This window comes from Mytilus californianus, unplaced genomic scaffold (assembly GCF_021869535.1).
Source record: "Mytilus californianus isolate M0D057914Y unplaced genomic scaffold, xbMytCali1.0.p SCAF_7, whole genome shotgun sequence".
Lineage (NCBI taxonomy): Eukaryota > Metazoa > Mollusca > Bivalvia > Mytilida > Mytilidae > Mytilus > Mytilus californianus.
The window spans coordinates 66,771,884-66,789,585 of NW_026262723.1; the positions used below are offsets into that span (position 1 = coordinate 66,771,884).

At 32.0% G+C, this 17,702-nt stretch overlaps 1 protein-coding gene across 1 annotated transcript; it reads right to left on the reverse strand.

Moving 5' to 3' along the window:
- Window positions 1-699: 699 nt before the first annotated feature.
- On the reverse strand, window positions 700-16,038 carry LOC127708102 (perlucin-like). The gene is made up of 4 exons (XM_052212954.1): window positions 15,951-16,038; window positions 15,402-15,495; window positions 1,690-1,909; window positions 700-779 (listed from the first exon to the last, which is right to left on the reverse strand). Exons 1-4 carry the CDS (start codon window positions 15,987-15,989, stop codon window positions 746-748), a joined length of 387 nt encoding a protein of 128 aa, XP_052068914.1. The 5' UTR covers window positions 15,990-16,038; the 3' UTR covers window positions 700-745.
- Between the last annotated feature and the right edge of the window lie 1,664 nt (window positions 16,039-17,702).

The window sequence follows — 17,702 nt, forward strand, 5'->3', positions numbered from 1 at the left end:
TACATGAGAGAGTGGGTAAGAGAACCCATATCGGACCCATGACCTATCGGTACGGGAGTGCTACATGAGAGAGTGGGTAAGAGAACCCATTTCGGACCCATGACCTATCAGTACGGGAGTGCTAATTGAGAGAGTGGTTAAGAGAACCCATATCGGACCCATGACCTATCGGTACGGGAGTGCTACAGGAGAGAGTGGGTAAGAGAACCCATATCGGACCCATGACCTATCGGTACGGGAGTGCTATATGAGAGAGTGGGTAAGAGAACCCATATCGGACCCATGACCTATCGGTATGGGAGTGCTACATGAGAGAGTGGGTAAGAGAACCCATATCGGACCCATGACCTATCGGTATGGGAGTGCTACAGGAGAGAGTGGGTAAGAGAACCCATATCGGACCCATGACCTATCATAATACAGTTATTAATCAATACAACATCAAGATAAACTATTATTATCTTTTGTTGAATTTCTTGGGTTTTTTTTTAGAGTATCTAAATGATCAATAATATGTTCATAAAACAGAACACCTCGTTAGTATTATCATCTAGAACAGCATGTAATATTTGCCGCTGGATATAAATGCTGCCTTTAATCAATCAATCATATTTCATTTAAATCTAAAAAAATGACACTGTTTTTTAAATTTATGATACGGGAGGAGACAAATATCATAATAATAACGATGTTCTCTCTTTAGTCGTTTATTTATGATGCTCGAGAAATACTTTCGCCTAAACTCTCATCCAATAATTTCCGAATTGTCGGAATCAAGCCTGTAATGAAAACAAGATAACGTAACATAATCAAGTGAATCACGACAAATGAATTATTGAACGGGAGTAAAATATATAACAGTGAGTTAATGCTCTTGGATAAATGTACTTTTCTAAAAGACAGTCATTTTGTGAAATACTAGGAAATAACCAATATATCAAAGGATTAGAACTGTTACTATCATTCCTAGTTGAGTCTTTGTCAAGTCAAGTTTCTACTGAGAAAGATGAAATGTCTAGAAGATGCTCAGATTATTATAGCACAGCTTAAACAGATGACACTAAAAAGATGTTGATGGCGTCGATGGTATTTAAATTAAGTGCTATTTTTTAATAGAATCACATCGTGCATAGTTATCTTTATCTTTCAATTAAAACCTTAACGGAGATCAAAAGGGAACAGTCGGGTATATAAACAAACTACTGTAAATTCAGAAATTATTGCGTGCATTTATTATTGCGATAAAATGCGATTTAAATTTTTGCGATATTGTGAAAAATCCTGTTTAATTCATATAAAAAATTTCAAAATGCAAGTTTAAATTATTGCGATTATAACCCTGTCGCATTTTTCGCAATAATAAAAACATCGCAATAATTTCTTAATTTACAGTAGTTTAACCCAGTCACATACAAATATGACTGTCGCAAGTCAGGAAGCACGTCGACTGTCTTCATTTAAACCTTTGATTTGTCATAATAGGAATATTATCACAGGCAGATATATGTAATAGTCCTTGTTAGTCCCTGTTAGCTAACAACTTGTCAAGACTCGGGGGAGACAAAGAGCTTTATGTGTAGTATAAACGCTTTCAATAGATTGTGAAATTTTACAATTAGAAGTGTCGGAGTTCTTTTATTGCTTTTGTCACACAGTACTAACTTGTTTATCATTATTTGTAATACGTACTGTTTTTCACAAATAAACTTCATTGCACGTTGACATAGAATGTCATTCCATTTTATTCCATCAGATCCAAAGTCATGTAAATGTAAACAGTCCTCGTTTCCACCACTGTTACTTGGATTACTTGGTCCCCATGCTGTATATGTAAACACTCTGTCGCTTGATGCCCACTGCCATGTGCCCTCGATAATGTCATCTCTACCGCCTAACCAGTACTCATGACCTATATAATGATAATGAATAATAATAATGACAATGATAGAAGAACAACCCTCTCACCCGTACCCCCCCCCCCCCCCCCCCCCCCCCCCAAAAAAACAACAACAAAAAACTATAAAAAAAAAAAACAATCAATAAATTAAAATAAAAACATCACAATCAGCAGACATTGTTTACATCATTATCCTTTTTATATAGTAAAAAAGTTCATGCATTGAAAGTCTTTACAACTTTGTTTTAGACATTTAATATGATCATGCCATCTTTTACTGTTTACAATATTTCTGTTTGAAATTTACTTCGAAGTTCAGCCACCGATATAAGAATTTATTTGCAGTAACTGCAGGGAGCCTTACATACGATATCATTAATTTTTTGTTATCATTTTGTCGTTTTTTTCGTTATTGTGTGTATTGGTTTGTTGCTTTTTTTTATGTTTTTTTTTTGTTACTTTGTATTCGATTTTAAAAAGGGGTCGTGTTAAGATCCAGATTGTAAATCCATATGCTTGTCCGAAGACGGAAACCTTGTAATTAGTTGTCTTTTGCTATCTCTTTTAAATTTTTTTTATTGGAATTTGTTTTTGAGGGGGAATGTTGGATATTTTTTGTAATATATATTAACGATTCTTCTAGACTCGAGGCGATTTAGAGTTTGACATATACACCGTTTTTAGTTGAAGACCGTATGTTGACCCAATTAGATGATTTCTTTCCACCGGGTTTTTTGTTTGTCAAGTTGCTGTCCCATTGACGGACACACAATGTCTCCCATCATTTATGTGTAAATGTTATATTTAATTTCAATTTTGATTATAATAAGAAGGCACGATTAGGTAATTATATTATAACAAGTTATATTATCTATAGACAATTGGCTTCAGTGTTCCATCACAGTTTCAGGAGCACGTTGAATGACTGATAAATCGTTTTGATTATCTATCCAAAGGTTTTGTTAGATAGACAAAACGCGCTTGGGATAGTAATAAAAATGGTTATTTTTAAAGACGTGTGCTATTATGAAAGTTATATTCTATAGGCATAAAAAAGGCCTTTTTATGACGATAACACTTTATAAAGTTTATGAGTCTGCTGGTCAGAAGCGCTTTCGTGCATTTACCTTCAAGAACGTTCAAAGCCAAAATTAAGAAAATGAAATCTAAGGCTGTATTTGCAACGAAACTCGTAGAGAGCTATGCTATATGACCAAAAGAGATGATAGAAATAATAGCCAAATCCATATAATGTTGCCTGGGGGAGTTGCAACCTTGGTTTGAAAATAATTTTAAATTTATCACTGAGCTGAGAATTTAAGAAAGATATGCTATATATCGTGTTATATACGAAGCACGGACTATTGAGCTGGTAATACCCCCGGGGACTAATAATCCCCCCAGCAGAGGTATCGGATCAGTACAATAAAAAAGAAGAAACACTTTATAAATTGTATGTGTCCGACGCCTTTTTCTGGATTTACATTCATCAGGAACGCTAAAATCCCCTCCCCCTAAAAAAAATAAGAGCCAAGGATGTTTAAGTAATGAAGCACGTGAAGAGTTTTAGGACCAAAAGGAACCAAAAATGATAGCCAAATCCATCTGAGGTCAACTTTGCCGGAGAAGTTGCAACTTTACCATAGTTTCAAAAAAAAATCTAGATTTATCAACTTCGAATTTTGAAAGGTATGTTATATAAATCATGTAAATACCGAAGCACTGACAACTGATCTTATAACCACATTAATTTGTTTTTGTACATATCTGAATAAACCAACAAATTTACAAAAAGTCAATATAAAGTATATCTAAAACGATTAAATAAAAAAGGATTGAATATTCAGAAGCTTATCTCTACTAGAAATGCATTAAATCGACTAGGTTATAATCGGGTGAAAGCAAGATAAAGACTAGTGAATATCAGTTGCTTTCATGAATACCCCGGATCATATGGTAAGTAGACGTTATAGTTTGTTAGCGGAGAACAAAACACTGTCCCAAAATTTGGTTGCTGTGGCCTCTACCAGAGGGGATGCAGCTAAGAGACTTAATGTCCTACATTCTAGAGTGTGTACTTGTGTATTTCTATAGTTACCATTTTTCAGTAATTTGACCATAGAGATCAAATAGTCAGACTGTGCTTTTGTCGTCACCTCAGCAAGTCTAGCTCCGTGACCTCTGCAGCTACTCTGTAGGGTAAGATATCGTGAATTCAATTTCTTACATACATTATGTTTACTTAACTCCTTCTCATCGTTTGGATGTAAAAATCAAAACCAAATAGGCTGATTGACCAAAGCTGGTATACAAATGATTTATCTTTGTTGTACATTGTTATGACATAAATTTATTAAATCAAAGTCTTACTGGTAATAAGTGTTCTTCGGTTTTTCAAAAAGATATTTTCTAAGCTTCACGTAAAGTTTTGCTTTATGATCTTACAGACAATATATACCTCTGATAAATACCAATTAAGAGCATCTGTACTGAACATATAACACGAATCTTCCAAATGGTGCCATCCTACGTGACACTGACTATTGACACCTGACAATGAAACAATATATACAGCACTACAAAAGTCTAAAAGTCTGAAAAGACCAGTTTTTGTCTTAATTTGCATGAACTTTTACTCGACATTCTCCAAAAGTATGACTTGTGTCTGAATTTTTCTTGACAAATTCTCATTTATATTAAATTTGTATGAAATTTACTCGACATATTCTCGACATTCTGAATATGGTCTTAAAATTTCTTGACAAATTCTTGACATTTGAATACTGTCTTGAAATTTCTCGACATATTCTCGACATTCTTATTTTTTCTCAGTATGGCTTGACATATTCTGAACATTTTGAATCGTGTCTTAAATTTACTTGACAGTTCTGAGTTTTACAAATCATGACCAATATTCATGATATAACTTTAATCTTTATTTCTCTTTATATGATATACTGTTGTTTCAAGTTACACTTCTTTACAACAAAAATAAAAGTTGGGCATGTAAAATAATTGAAAATTTGGTTATATAAATATTTTTACAAATGCAAATATGGCTATGAAATCTAAAGTATAAAATAATTCAAATGTGTGTGTATTGATATAAAACAATTTCAATGTGGGTTTTTAAATAATTACAAATTTTGATTCTTAAATCTTATAAATTAAATGATTCAAACCAATCATACTGTAGACATATTTCATTCTACATTCATAATATTCAATGTTGATATGGTTAATAATTATTATACCAAAATGTGGTTTATATAAATAGCAAATTATGATGATATACAAATCATTCATTTAACAGAAGAAAAATTTGTGTAATGTCATCTGTTGGAATATATTAAGTATTACACATGGACAGGATGTTCCCAATAAAATTAAGGTATTCCACACCCCAGAGTACACGCAACTGTCAAATAGAAGTTATTGCTTTACCTGTAATCAGCCATACAACTTATCAGTTGACCGACCATGCCACTACAATTTAAAAAGTTTGTTGATAGATGAAAATGAAAATCATCATTTTGATGAAAACAAAATTGAATTGAAATGGATTTTCTTCATCAAAATTATGAAGTTAATTATTTTAACATAAAAACAAATTGAATAATTCCCAAAGATTAAAAGAAAATTATTATCTACTCCAGGAATAATAAAAAAAATGTATTTATAATGGGTCCCATCAATGATTTCTATAGAAATCATCGGTCTTATGAAATGGTTCTCAAACAGACATGCATAATATAGATCTAAACATTATTTTCTTTTCAGGAAGGAGTTATCACAAATATTTATTTTTGATAAAAAATTATAAAATTCAACTTTCAAATTTGAATAAAAAATGTTTTTGGGTTGTTCTAAAAAATGAATAAGGTTTTTGAATCAAGATGGGAACAAATTCTTTAACTTAACGAAAGCCCCCCCTCTTTTTTTAGCCACACAAACCAAAAAGATGAATTGTGGGGTCCAAAAGAGATACAAGACACCTATTTTAGTAAAGCAAATTTGACTGGCAGTTTTGCGAACGGCAAAAATCTAAATGCTCTTTGTCAATACCTTCAACTTATATTCCAAGTGAAAACAATTACTTAAATGTTTAATAAAAATAAATCAAAATTAAACTACATTGGGGATTATTCAGGGTATTCCAACTTAGTTGCACCAAAAGGGTATCTTACTATACCAAATTAATCCTTGATTCTTCAAAGTTTAGTTTAGCCATAATAAAAAGGAGTATATAACAGCAATAGAATGTCATAAACAGTGCAGAATAAGTCAAGACATATTTAAGACTCAAGAATGTGTCGAGACATATTCAGACATTATTTAGAATGTCAAGAATATGTCGAGACATATTCAGACATTATTAAGAATGTCAAGAATATGTCAAGACAGATCGAGACAAATTTGAGACAGTCAAGAATTGGTCGAGACTAATCCAGACTCTTATCAGATGATACAGGAAGTGTCGAGAAATTTTAAGACAATGTACATACTGTCAAGATACTTGTCAAGAAAAATCAAGAACCTTATTAGACAAATTCATACTATGTCAAGAATTTTTAAAAATTATTCAGACAAATTAAGAATGTCGAGTAAAAATTCATGCAAATTCAGACAAAAACTGGTCTTTTCAGACTTTTTGACTTTTGTAGTGCAGTGTAAACGTTGTTTGCCAATTACTTTCAAACATAATTCCGAGTCAAATTTCTATATGAATGCGTAAATAGTAGAAAATTTTATGCTTTACTACATTGTGTATAATTTATCTTGTTCCTATTCTGCCAAAGGAGAGTAAAATTACATCTATACAATGTCATTAACTTACTTAACGTATGCATTATTTTAAAACAGGACGATTATTCTTACCTGCTGCAGAAAGGAAAATAAAACAGTAAGCAAAAGCCAAATATCGTAAACAAACCATATCTAAATATGGAGCCGATAAGGTTTGATTAAGAATACATTTATGGCCTTAAACTACTTCCATCTGATAAACTGGCTTATCATTAAACTTTTTATATATGTATTGTCATAATGGCATGCAAATGTTTTATCTTTAATGAAGGCAATAGTACACACACACACGCACGTGTTTGTCAAAATCAACAACTTCCATCAAATGAGCAAAATACCATTGAAAATATATTGAAATGCAAGATTTAAAAAGAAGAAGCAGTTTGCACCTGGGACTAATGCATATCTACTGTGCCCAGTTAGAATGCATTTTCATAGAAAAAAATCCAGTAATGACTATAACTCTGACTTGTGTCATCGAAGTATTTCTTGACTTGGTCAGAGTGAGTAGCAATTGCATTGACAATATATCAATACATAAAACATCATGCGTCTTTCACAGGCGGAAACCCAGTTGAAATAGAACAAAAGAATCGAAGCTCTTTATTAGAGAAGGCGATAAATGCTTACTGTAGTAACAAAATTTTTAAAAGTTAATAGAAACAAATAAAATGACAGTTTTCGGCTAAGTTACGAAGTATTTTATCATAAAAACACAATTTGCATAAGTTTTCAATTTATCTATTACATAATTAAGCAGAACAATTTGATATCAAGTTGACGACATGGGTGTCTATTCAGTTGGATCTAAAAAATGCATAACCTCCGATTTTTATTTTATTTTTTACCACGGACGGAGAACATATCAATCTTTTTGTTCCTTGATTTTCGTTTCTGCCCTTCCATTATGTAACTCAAGAAAATTTTTAAAAAAATGGGTAATAATTGCATCGAAAAGATAAAATCGAGTGCACCTTTTTATGTTAGGGCGTGTTTGAGTTAAATATTTTGTCTTGAAAACGTATAAAGCAAGAGTATTTGATACATCATCTCGCTTCAGATTCTATTATTTTTATATATCAAGGCTACATGTTGACTTTATAACATCGAAAGTTCACAGTACTAAAAAATTAAATATATGGGTCAAGTGAAATACTTTTCTAATGAATCACAAAAACAGTGTGTTCGAATAGCAAATTTTTACTAAAAGTACTTGACGACTGACTTTTAAGTTGGATCTTAAAAATGCATATCTTCGAAAAAAACTTCATTTTTTGTGTGTGATAATTAGGGTTTATAGTCTTCAACCACTGAAAATTTTTAGTCTGCCCTTCCACGAAATATTTAAATTAGAATTTTTTTAAATGTTTATGAATTTCCGAAATTTCCACCTGACAACCGATCCGACAATAGTTTTAAGTTGACTGAATGCAGACAAGTACATTAACTGATGCTCATTAGCTAGTAGATACATTTGTCTTTTAAAATACACCTGGCATATAAGGATCGTAATGGTGCTATGTGGATAAATTTATCGGTTTTCAAGAGCTAAATTGGAAGCGCGTCATCCCTACAATGGCTTCCATTTTTACGATTGTAAAAATAAATTGGCGTAATGGGGAGATAATTTTGACGAAGTAGAATCCTGACTGTTTCAAGTGTGCTTTAACTTTCTGTCGATTCTATTTTCTTTATAGTATCCTCTTGTTTATATTGATAGATATCGGTGATAATCTGCTTGATATTTAATTCTCATGTTTGTAATATTTAACCCTGGCTATTTCTTTAAATGTATGTTTTTGCAATACTGTTATTGTGACCCTGGTATAAAATTTTCACGCTCTATGTTATATATAAGTCCATAACAAATCCGATTAAATAGGCAAACATGTCCTAAAATTCAAGTGTAAACAATCATCTGACCAGCATTTATTTTGCTGATTGCTATTTAAAAGATCTAATTGGATTATCAAAACTATCACATAGATAACGAACCATTAGTGAGCAAGCCCCACGCCCCATATAAAAGGTAAAGCTTATACTGTTCTGATGGCATAGTTTTTTGCTTGCTAAAAGATATTATTCTTTTCAGTTATGATTTCAGACAGTTCTATTGTGATACACAAATTTAGTTTATTCATTTTGACTTTGATCTTAGACCTAGTGACTTAAAATCAATAGTGATACATGTGACCACATATCCAATTAAGCTTGCAACTCAATATGATTTTGCATCCACAAACAACTTTTCATATTTCTGCATACAGGAGTAGGTTGACGAATGGTCTATATTGGCACTACAATTTAGTGAAATATAACTTAAGTAATAAACATAAGAATTTGTTGGCAAAATATGTTAAAGTATCTGACAAATACACATTCTGACGCATTAGAAAAATTGTAATGTCATTCAGACGACATAATTGTGCACTTTAATGGACAAAATCGTAATATTTATTATTTTTTGCCTAAATTTTAATATTAGATTTTGCCTCAAACGACCTCAAAACCTATAGGGGTCTTCCAATCACTATTTAAAACCACATATGTACGTATGGTTGTAATCTCGCATGCAGTATTTGATATAGCATTTTTAACTCAACTTACTGGACAGAATACATGCTTTGAGTAACTATGACCTTGACCTTGGAAGTAATGACTTTTAGATAAAGAGAGATGATATGTGACCATATATCAAAGCAAGGTTGTAATCCTAGTATATGTGGCATTTGATTAATCATCCAGAAACAATTTGATTGCATAAATTTTGGTATGTTTTAGTAAGTAACTATGACCTTAACCTTGATTAAAGTGACCTCAAGATAAATAGGGAGCTTCCTCCAATTATATGTAACCCTTTATCTTAGTGTGGTTGCAATCCCATATGTAGTAATTGATTTAAGGTAATAATGTACTGATATCTTTTTTCAAGGGAGCTTGTTTTCTTGATTAGGGAAAAATATATTCCAAAGGGTAATATTACATAAAGTGTAATTTAGCTGATGTTCCTATGTATTTCTGTACCACTGAACTATGTAATACGCACTCAATGCCTTAATATAAGTCACAGTCATTGATAGTTGCGTAACATCCAGTAGCAAATATAACATGCACATTCAGGGCTATAAAATGTAAATGAGATATAAATATAACATGCTTTGTTCAAGACTGCACTCTTACTTGGATTTTTTATAGGCTAGATCAACCACAATATTTTTTTCTTTTTCTTTTAAATGCCACTTTTTTGGAAAAGGAGAGGCATATAGAAGTTTGGTTAGAACCTGCAGAGGATTGAATTTAAGACCTTGAGCACCAGCTGTTAAAATATGCTACCACATTAACACCAATCCAATTAAAATATTCCTCTAAACAAGACATCTGACCATACTAGAGCAGCTACATTTGATAGGAGTCATAGTAAGGACCTATAAACCATTTGATTTTTTTAATTAAAGCACATGAGGAATATTTATCAATAGGACAGCACCCAATTACAAAAATAACATATAGAGAGCAAGTCATCAGCGAAAATGAAAAAAATAAATTAAGATATGACATAAAACAACCACTGACATTGTTCAAGAATTGGCAAAAGCACAATATATAGCTAGGTTTAATTAGTTTTTTGGAGATCTCAACTATTGAAAAAAACATGAAAAAAATTTATAAACACAATTATGTGTAATATTTTGTTGTTGGGACATTTTTGTTAAAAGTTGCAAGTTCATTTATTGCCTTTCTTTCAAACTAACAATGTTGTTTCATTTGTGAAAACAAATTTAAGTTTCCCTTCTGATTACATAAACCGTTTAAATATCATTGCCATGTAATACAGTGTAACAAAAGTTTACAACAAATATACACCTCATTTTCATAGCATATGGAAAGTCATATTTGAATTAGATCTCATGAATACCGAAGCTTTGAGCTGCACTGTGCAGGGTTTTTTGTTTTTTTGACAAATTGTCTAGGGGGGGGGGCTTTATGTGCATGTTAAAACTGGTTTTACGCCGTCAAATTTTGTGGCTGAATCAATTCAGGCTATCTGGATTATGTGTTGTCATTGCTGTTTGTTTTGATTTCTATTTATGTTTTTTTTCTGAGCAATTGGGAGTTTGTGGTTGATTCGGTTTGCTGTACTATATGTGGTATTTTTAGCAATTCATGTTGTCTGTTCTGTGGTCGGGTTGTTGTCTCTTTGACACATTCCCCATTTCCATTCTCAATTTTAATTTTATTAATATTTCCTTTAATTTATTAACCCCTCTTTTACTCTTGATCGGTGGACTTAAAAATAAACATTAAAAAAATCAGTAGATATGTAGATTTAAGATGTTTTTGTCTTTGGTTGCTATATCAATGATCCTCATATTTGTAAAAGATTGTCTCAAATCGTTCATCAGTTTGTGAAAGTGTTAGCAGTAAAAGATAAAACTTAATGTCAAAAAATTACATGACAGTTGAAAGAATAATTCCATATTTCGAATACACAATGTATTAGTCTTTCACACAGATTTTTTAAAAATGTTTTTGTCATGCAGATTTTTTCATGGTTTTTTTACAAGATAATTTATTTGATTTGGAAATATTTGCTCATGAATCTCTTGGAAAAAGATTGAGGTTGGGGTTTCAACCATAAAAAAATAAAGGTGTTTTATAAATGAAGTTATCAAATACATTTAGAATACTTTGATTAATTCCTTCCTTGTGAATGGTTCTCGGAAGCTCTCAGAGCACGTTTAGCTAAGAAAACCAAGATCAGATACATATAATACTTCTATATGTCTCTGGAAAGATCGATTATACACTTATGATACATTTTCAGTCGTGCAGGACATGTGTTTCTGGAATAAAATTCGTAAGCTACAATTGAGTGCAGAAGTTGGGGAACCTTAATAAATAAATGGAATCATCAAAATAGAAACCAATTGCTTGGCAAGGAATTAAAAAAAACTATAAAAAATCAAACAAAGAATGGACAAATGCGGATACCCAAGTTTTGGGGTCTAAGTATTGATAGTTTTGTGTAGTTGATTGATATGTGTACACGCCAACATTTGTTATGATTAACCAACTATACATAGTATACCCATAGGACCCATGACATATCATAAAACAGTTGTTAATGAACACAAAATGAAGGTAGAAACTATAATTATCCTTTGTTGGTTTTCTTGATTTTTTAGAGTATCTAAATGACCAATATAAATTGTTCATAAAACATAACACTTCGTTAGCATTATCATCTAGAATTGCATGTTATATCTGCCGCTGGATAGAAATGCTGCCTATAATCACTCATTCCAATTTTATTTAAACCTAAAAATAATGACACTGGATTTTATGATACGGGAGGAGACAAATATCAACATGGTCAGTTTACAAGGACATTGTTTTGAAGAATAATCATCAACACAGGCCTCTCTCCTTAGTCTTTTATTTATGATGATCGAGAAATACTTTTGCCTAAACTCTCATCCAATTATTTCCGAATTGTCGGAATCGAGCCTGTAATGAAAATAAAATAACGTTATATAATCAAGTTAATCACGACACATGAATTATTCAACGTGTTAGATTCTTGGAGTAAAATATATAACAGTGAGTTAATGCTCTTGGGTAAATGTACTTTTCCAAAAGACAGCAATTTTGTAAAATACTAGGAAATGACCAATATATGATATATCAAAGGATTAAAACTGTTACTGTCATTCCTAGTTGAGTCTTTGTCAAGTCAAGTTCCTACTGAGAAAGATGAAACGTCTAGAAGATGCTCAGATTATTATAGCACAGGTAAAACAGATGACACTAAAAAGATGTTGATGGTGTCGATGGTATTTAAATTAAGTGCTGTTTTTTTTAATAGAATCATATCGTGCATAGTTATCTTTATTTTTCAATTAAAACGTTAACGGAGATCGAAGGGGAACAGTTGGTTATTTAAACAAACAAGTTTAACCCAGTCACATACAAGTATGACTGTCGCAAGTCAGGAACCACGTCGATTATCTTCATTTAAACCTTTTATTTGTCCTAATAGGGGTATTATCACAGGCAGATATATGTGTAATTAGTACCTGTTAGCTAATAACTTTTCTAGACTCGTGATGATAAAGAGCTTTATGTCATCGTGTAGTGTAAACACTTTCAATAGATTGAAATTTTATAATTAAAAGTGTCGGAATCCCTTTATTGCTTTTATAACACAGTATCGAATTGTTTATCATTATTTGTAATACGTACTGTTTTTCACAAATAAACTTCATTGCACGTTGACATAGAATGTCATTCCATTTTATTCCATCAGATCCAAAGTCATGTAAATGTAAACAGTCCTCGTTTCCACCACTGTTACTTGGATTACTTGGTCCCCATGCTGTATATGTAAACACTCTGTCGCTTGATGCCCACTGCCATGTGCCCTCGATAATGTCATCTCTACCGCCTAACCAGTACTCATGACCTATATAATGATAATGATAACGATAATCAATAATAATAATAATGATAATAATAATAATAATAATAATGATATAATAATAATAATTAGTAGAAGAATAAGAATAAGAACCCTCTCAACCGTAATCCCCCCTCAGAAAAAAACTTTAAAAACAATCAAACAATTGAAATAAAAAAATCATAATCAGCTGACATTCTTGTTTACATCGTTGTCCTTTTTATATAGTCGTTTCCTTGCCAATTTGACCAAAATTCCTTATTTTCTAGACAGTACAAGTCAACATCAATTCAGTGATATTTACTAAAAAGTCCAACATTTTGTTCTAGACATTGGGTATGATCATGCCATCTTTTACTGTTTTTAATATTTCTGTTTGAAATTTACTTTCAAGTTCTGCCACCGATATAAGAATGTCCTACGGTGTAATCCATATCAACAGTTTGCGTGCTATTGGCTTTATTTACAGTAACTGCAGGGAGTCTTACATACGATATCGTTAATAATTTTTCGTTATTATTTTGTTGTCTGTTATAACGGAGTTACAGTGTTTATGTTTTTTCGTGTGTTTGTTTGTGCCTTATTTTATGGGCCTTTTGTTATTTTGTATTCGATTTTAAAAGGGGTAGTGTTAAGATCCAGCGGTTCTTTTCACAAAAAATCTTAAGAGTAAAAATACTCGTAAGTCATACACATTTCAGTATAACTTACGATCACTTTTAATCGTAAGATTTTTTGTAAATCCATATGCTTGTCTGAAGACGGGAACCTTGTAATTGGTTGTCTTTTGTTATCTCTTTTAATACTGTTTTTTTTTATAGGAATTTGTTTTTGAGGGGACATATTGGAAAGTTTTGGTAATACATATTTACGATTCTTCTAGACTCGAGGCGATTTATAGTTTGGCACATATACTGTGTATTGTTGAAGACCGTATGTTGACCACTAAAGGATTTCTTACGGCCGGGTTTTCGTGAAGTTCGTGAAGTTGCTGTCCCACTGACGGATACATAGTATATGTAAATGTTATATCAAATTCAATTTTGATTATAAAAAGAAGACACGAAGTGGTAATTTTTCAGTTTTCCGTCGCAGTTTCGAGATCACCTTGGATGACTGATACATACACTTATTGGTTGTCTATCTCAATGTTTTGTTTGATAGACAAAATGCACTCGGGAAAGTCATAAAAAATGTGCTATTTATGAAAGTCACATTCCATAGTCTAAAATGTATACATAAAAAAGACTGTTAATGAAAATAACACTTTATAATTTTATGTGTCCGCCGGTCCGAGGCGCTTTTATGGATTTAACTTCAAGAAAATACAAAGCAAAACAAAAATGAAAGTCAAAACTGTATATGTAACGAAACTCGGGAAGAGCTATGCTATATGACCAAAAGGGATCTAACAACAATGGCCAAATCCATTTAATGTTAACTTTGCCTGAGGGAGTTGAAACCTTGTTTTCAAAATAATTTCTAAATTTATCAACTTCGAATTTAAGAGAGATATGTGATATATCCTATCAATAACGAAGCACGGCCTATTGAGATGGTAATACCCCGGGGACCAATAATGTATCAGCAGAGGTATCGACCCAGTCCTAGAAAATGAAAATAACACTTTATAAATGGTATGCGTCCGAAGCATTTTTCTTGATTTACCTTCATCACGAACCTAAAAATAATGGCTAAACCCATCTAAGGTCAACTTTGCCTGAGGAAGTTGCAACTTTACTTTACTTTCAAAATAATTTCCAAATTTATCAACTGAGAATTTTAAAAGCGTATACTATAAATCCACACCGAGGCAATGTAAACTGATCTTATAACACGTCATACAACATCTATTTTTGTACATATCTTTATAATAATTCCTGTTAAAGTATCATGAGTATGTAATATGGCGAAAATAATGTGGTGAATATTCAAAAGCTTTTCCGTATCAAAAATACATTAAATCGACTAGCTTCTAATCACGTGAAAGCAAAATGAAAAATATTGAGTATCAGTTGCTTTCATGAATATGGGCATATGGAAAGTAGATGTTATAGTTTCCTAGCAGAGAACGAAACACTGTCAATAATTAGTTATACCAGAGGGGATGCAGCTAAGAGATTTTGAAATGCCCTTTCATTCTAGAGGGTGTACATCCAATTTATTTGAACTTTGGTGGATAGTTGTCTATTGGCAATCATACCTCATCTCCTTATTTTTATATTGTGTATGACTAGTTACCATTTTTCAGTATTTTGACCATCGAGATCAAATAGTCAGACTGTGCTTTTGTCGTCACCTCAGCAAGTCTAGCTCCGTGACCTCGGCAGCTACTCTGTTGGGATAGTAAGCTTATGTAAGATACCGTGAATTCAATTTCTAGCATACATAATGTTCTTATCTGTCATCGTTTGGTGACGTTATAAACAGGAAACAAAGAAATAATAAACATAAAGCTGTTGATGCTACATGTGTAAATTGATATTGACTATGTACATGTATTATGTTGATACCAGTTTTTATTGCACACCACATGTGTTCATGGAAAAATGTGCCCGGTATCGCTAGATTAAAGCTTTAGAAGTAAGATACGTTAATTTGTAAGTGAAAATCAACACCAAATAGGCCGATTGACCAAAGATGATTTATCTTTGTTTTATATTTTTATGAAATATATTTCTTAAATCAACGTTTTACTGGTAATAAGTGTTCTGAACCGATTTGAAAAGAGTTATTTTCTAAGCTTCGCATGAAGATTTGCTTTTTGATCTTACAGACAATATATTATACCTCTGCTAGATACCAACTAAGAGCATCTGAACTGAACATATAACATGACTCTTCAAAATGGTTCCATCCTAAGTGACATTCACTATTGACACCTAACAATGAAAAGAGTGTTAGCGGCGTTGACCAATTATATTCAAACCTAATTCCAAGTCAAATGTTTGTAGGAATGAGTAAATAGTAGAAAGTTTCAACATTTAGTGCATTGTGTATAATTTATCTTGGCAATATGCCTTTTTTTTCAATAAAATAGCTTTGGGTGCGGGATTTTCTCGCTGGGTTACTGACCCATTGGTGGTCACGGCGTGGGCTGTTTTCTTTTCTGCTCTTTAGTTGTTTGTTTTCTCTTTGACATATTCCCCGTTTCCATATTCTATTCTATTCAATATAAATATATATGTCTCTTTAAAGAAAAAGTAATGACATCTAAACAATGTCATTAACTTATTAATAGCTTAAAGTTATCATTATTAACAAGACGATTATTCTTACCTGCTGCATGAAGGAAAATAATACAAGCGAAAGACCAATATTGTAAACAAATCATTTCTTAATATGGAGATGATATGGTAAAGATTTGATAAGAATACATTTATGGCCTTTACCTACTTCCATCTGATCGATAAACTGGCGAATCATTTAATTTTTGTCATAATGGCACACAAATGTATTATCTATAATGATGGCAATAGCACACTTGTTTGTACCAAAAACACGAACTAAGTTAAACACCAACTGAACAAAACACCTTTTGAAAAACATATTTAAACAAAACTTATACTTTATTAAATGCAAATTTTAGAAAGAAGTAGTAGTTTGCACCTGGGACTTTTGCATATAGTGCTAAGTTACCTGCATTTTCATAAAACAGCAAAGTGCGACTGCGCTGCAATGGCAATCGCCGCCAAGTTAATGTTTTTATGATAACTTATGTAAAAATATGTAAAAGAATAATATCTAACAGGAGATTATCTTGTTCAAATTCAGAAAAGACTATTAACAATAGATTTTATACTACTTCAGAATCATAAGGAGACGTGACTTCTCATTTTGAAATTGATAGGGAGAAGTGGTGAGACAGTTTAAAGAGAATTGCTTGTTTGATCGTGGCGCTATAATGTTTGGTTTTTATCTTGCTTTTTGTAATCCATTGGTTTGATATTGTTTTGCTTTTTCAAAAGCAATCGCCTTAACAAAAGCATTTACCTTAAAAACCGGTAATTATTTATGTAAAGATAGATACAAACAGTACAAATAGTCTAATTCTAGTTGCTTTGACATTGACCTTTGATGTGGTGACCTCAAAATTAATTTTGATTTCCCTCTCATATATGTGACCACATATCCACTTAAGCTTGCAATCCCATAATTTGTACTTGATTTTGCATCAAGAAACAACTTTTTATGCTACTGCCACAGGCACTTGTCTCTGAAAAAAAATTCCTATATATAGGCAGGGGGTGAAGTTTCAGACAAGTGCCTGTGGTTACTGCATACACTTAAAGATATGTATAGTGAGACTATACAAATCCTTGATACACTTCAGTCTATTTTTTATTTAGTAACCATGGCCTTGACCTTAGACGTAGTGACCTAAAAAAAAACCAATCAAGATCTTCAAATCGAGGGTTTCTTATCGTCTAGTATGAAACCATATATCCCACATATTGTGTTTGATATAGCATCTGTAACCCAATTTTTCTGCACAAATGTCATTCTATTTTAGTTACTATGACCTTGTTCACGGACGTATTG

Excerpts from the sequence above, each read along its gene's own strand:
- LOC127708102 (XM_052212954.1), bottom strand. The coding sequence starts at position 15,989 with ATGTTCAGTTCAGATGCTCTTAGTTGGTATCTAGCAGAG. Across the intron at positions 15,496-15,950 it reads TTAGTTGGTATCTAGCAGAG|AGTAGCTGCCGAGGTCACGG; the intron begins GTATAATATATT and ends CTATCCCAACAG. Across the intron at positions 1,910-15,401 it reads GGTCAAAATACTGAAAAATG|GTCATGAGTACTGGTTAGGC; the intron begins GTAACTAGTCAT and ends ATCATTATATAG.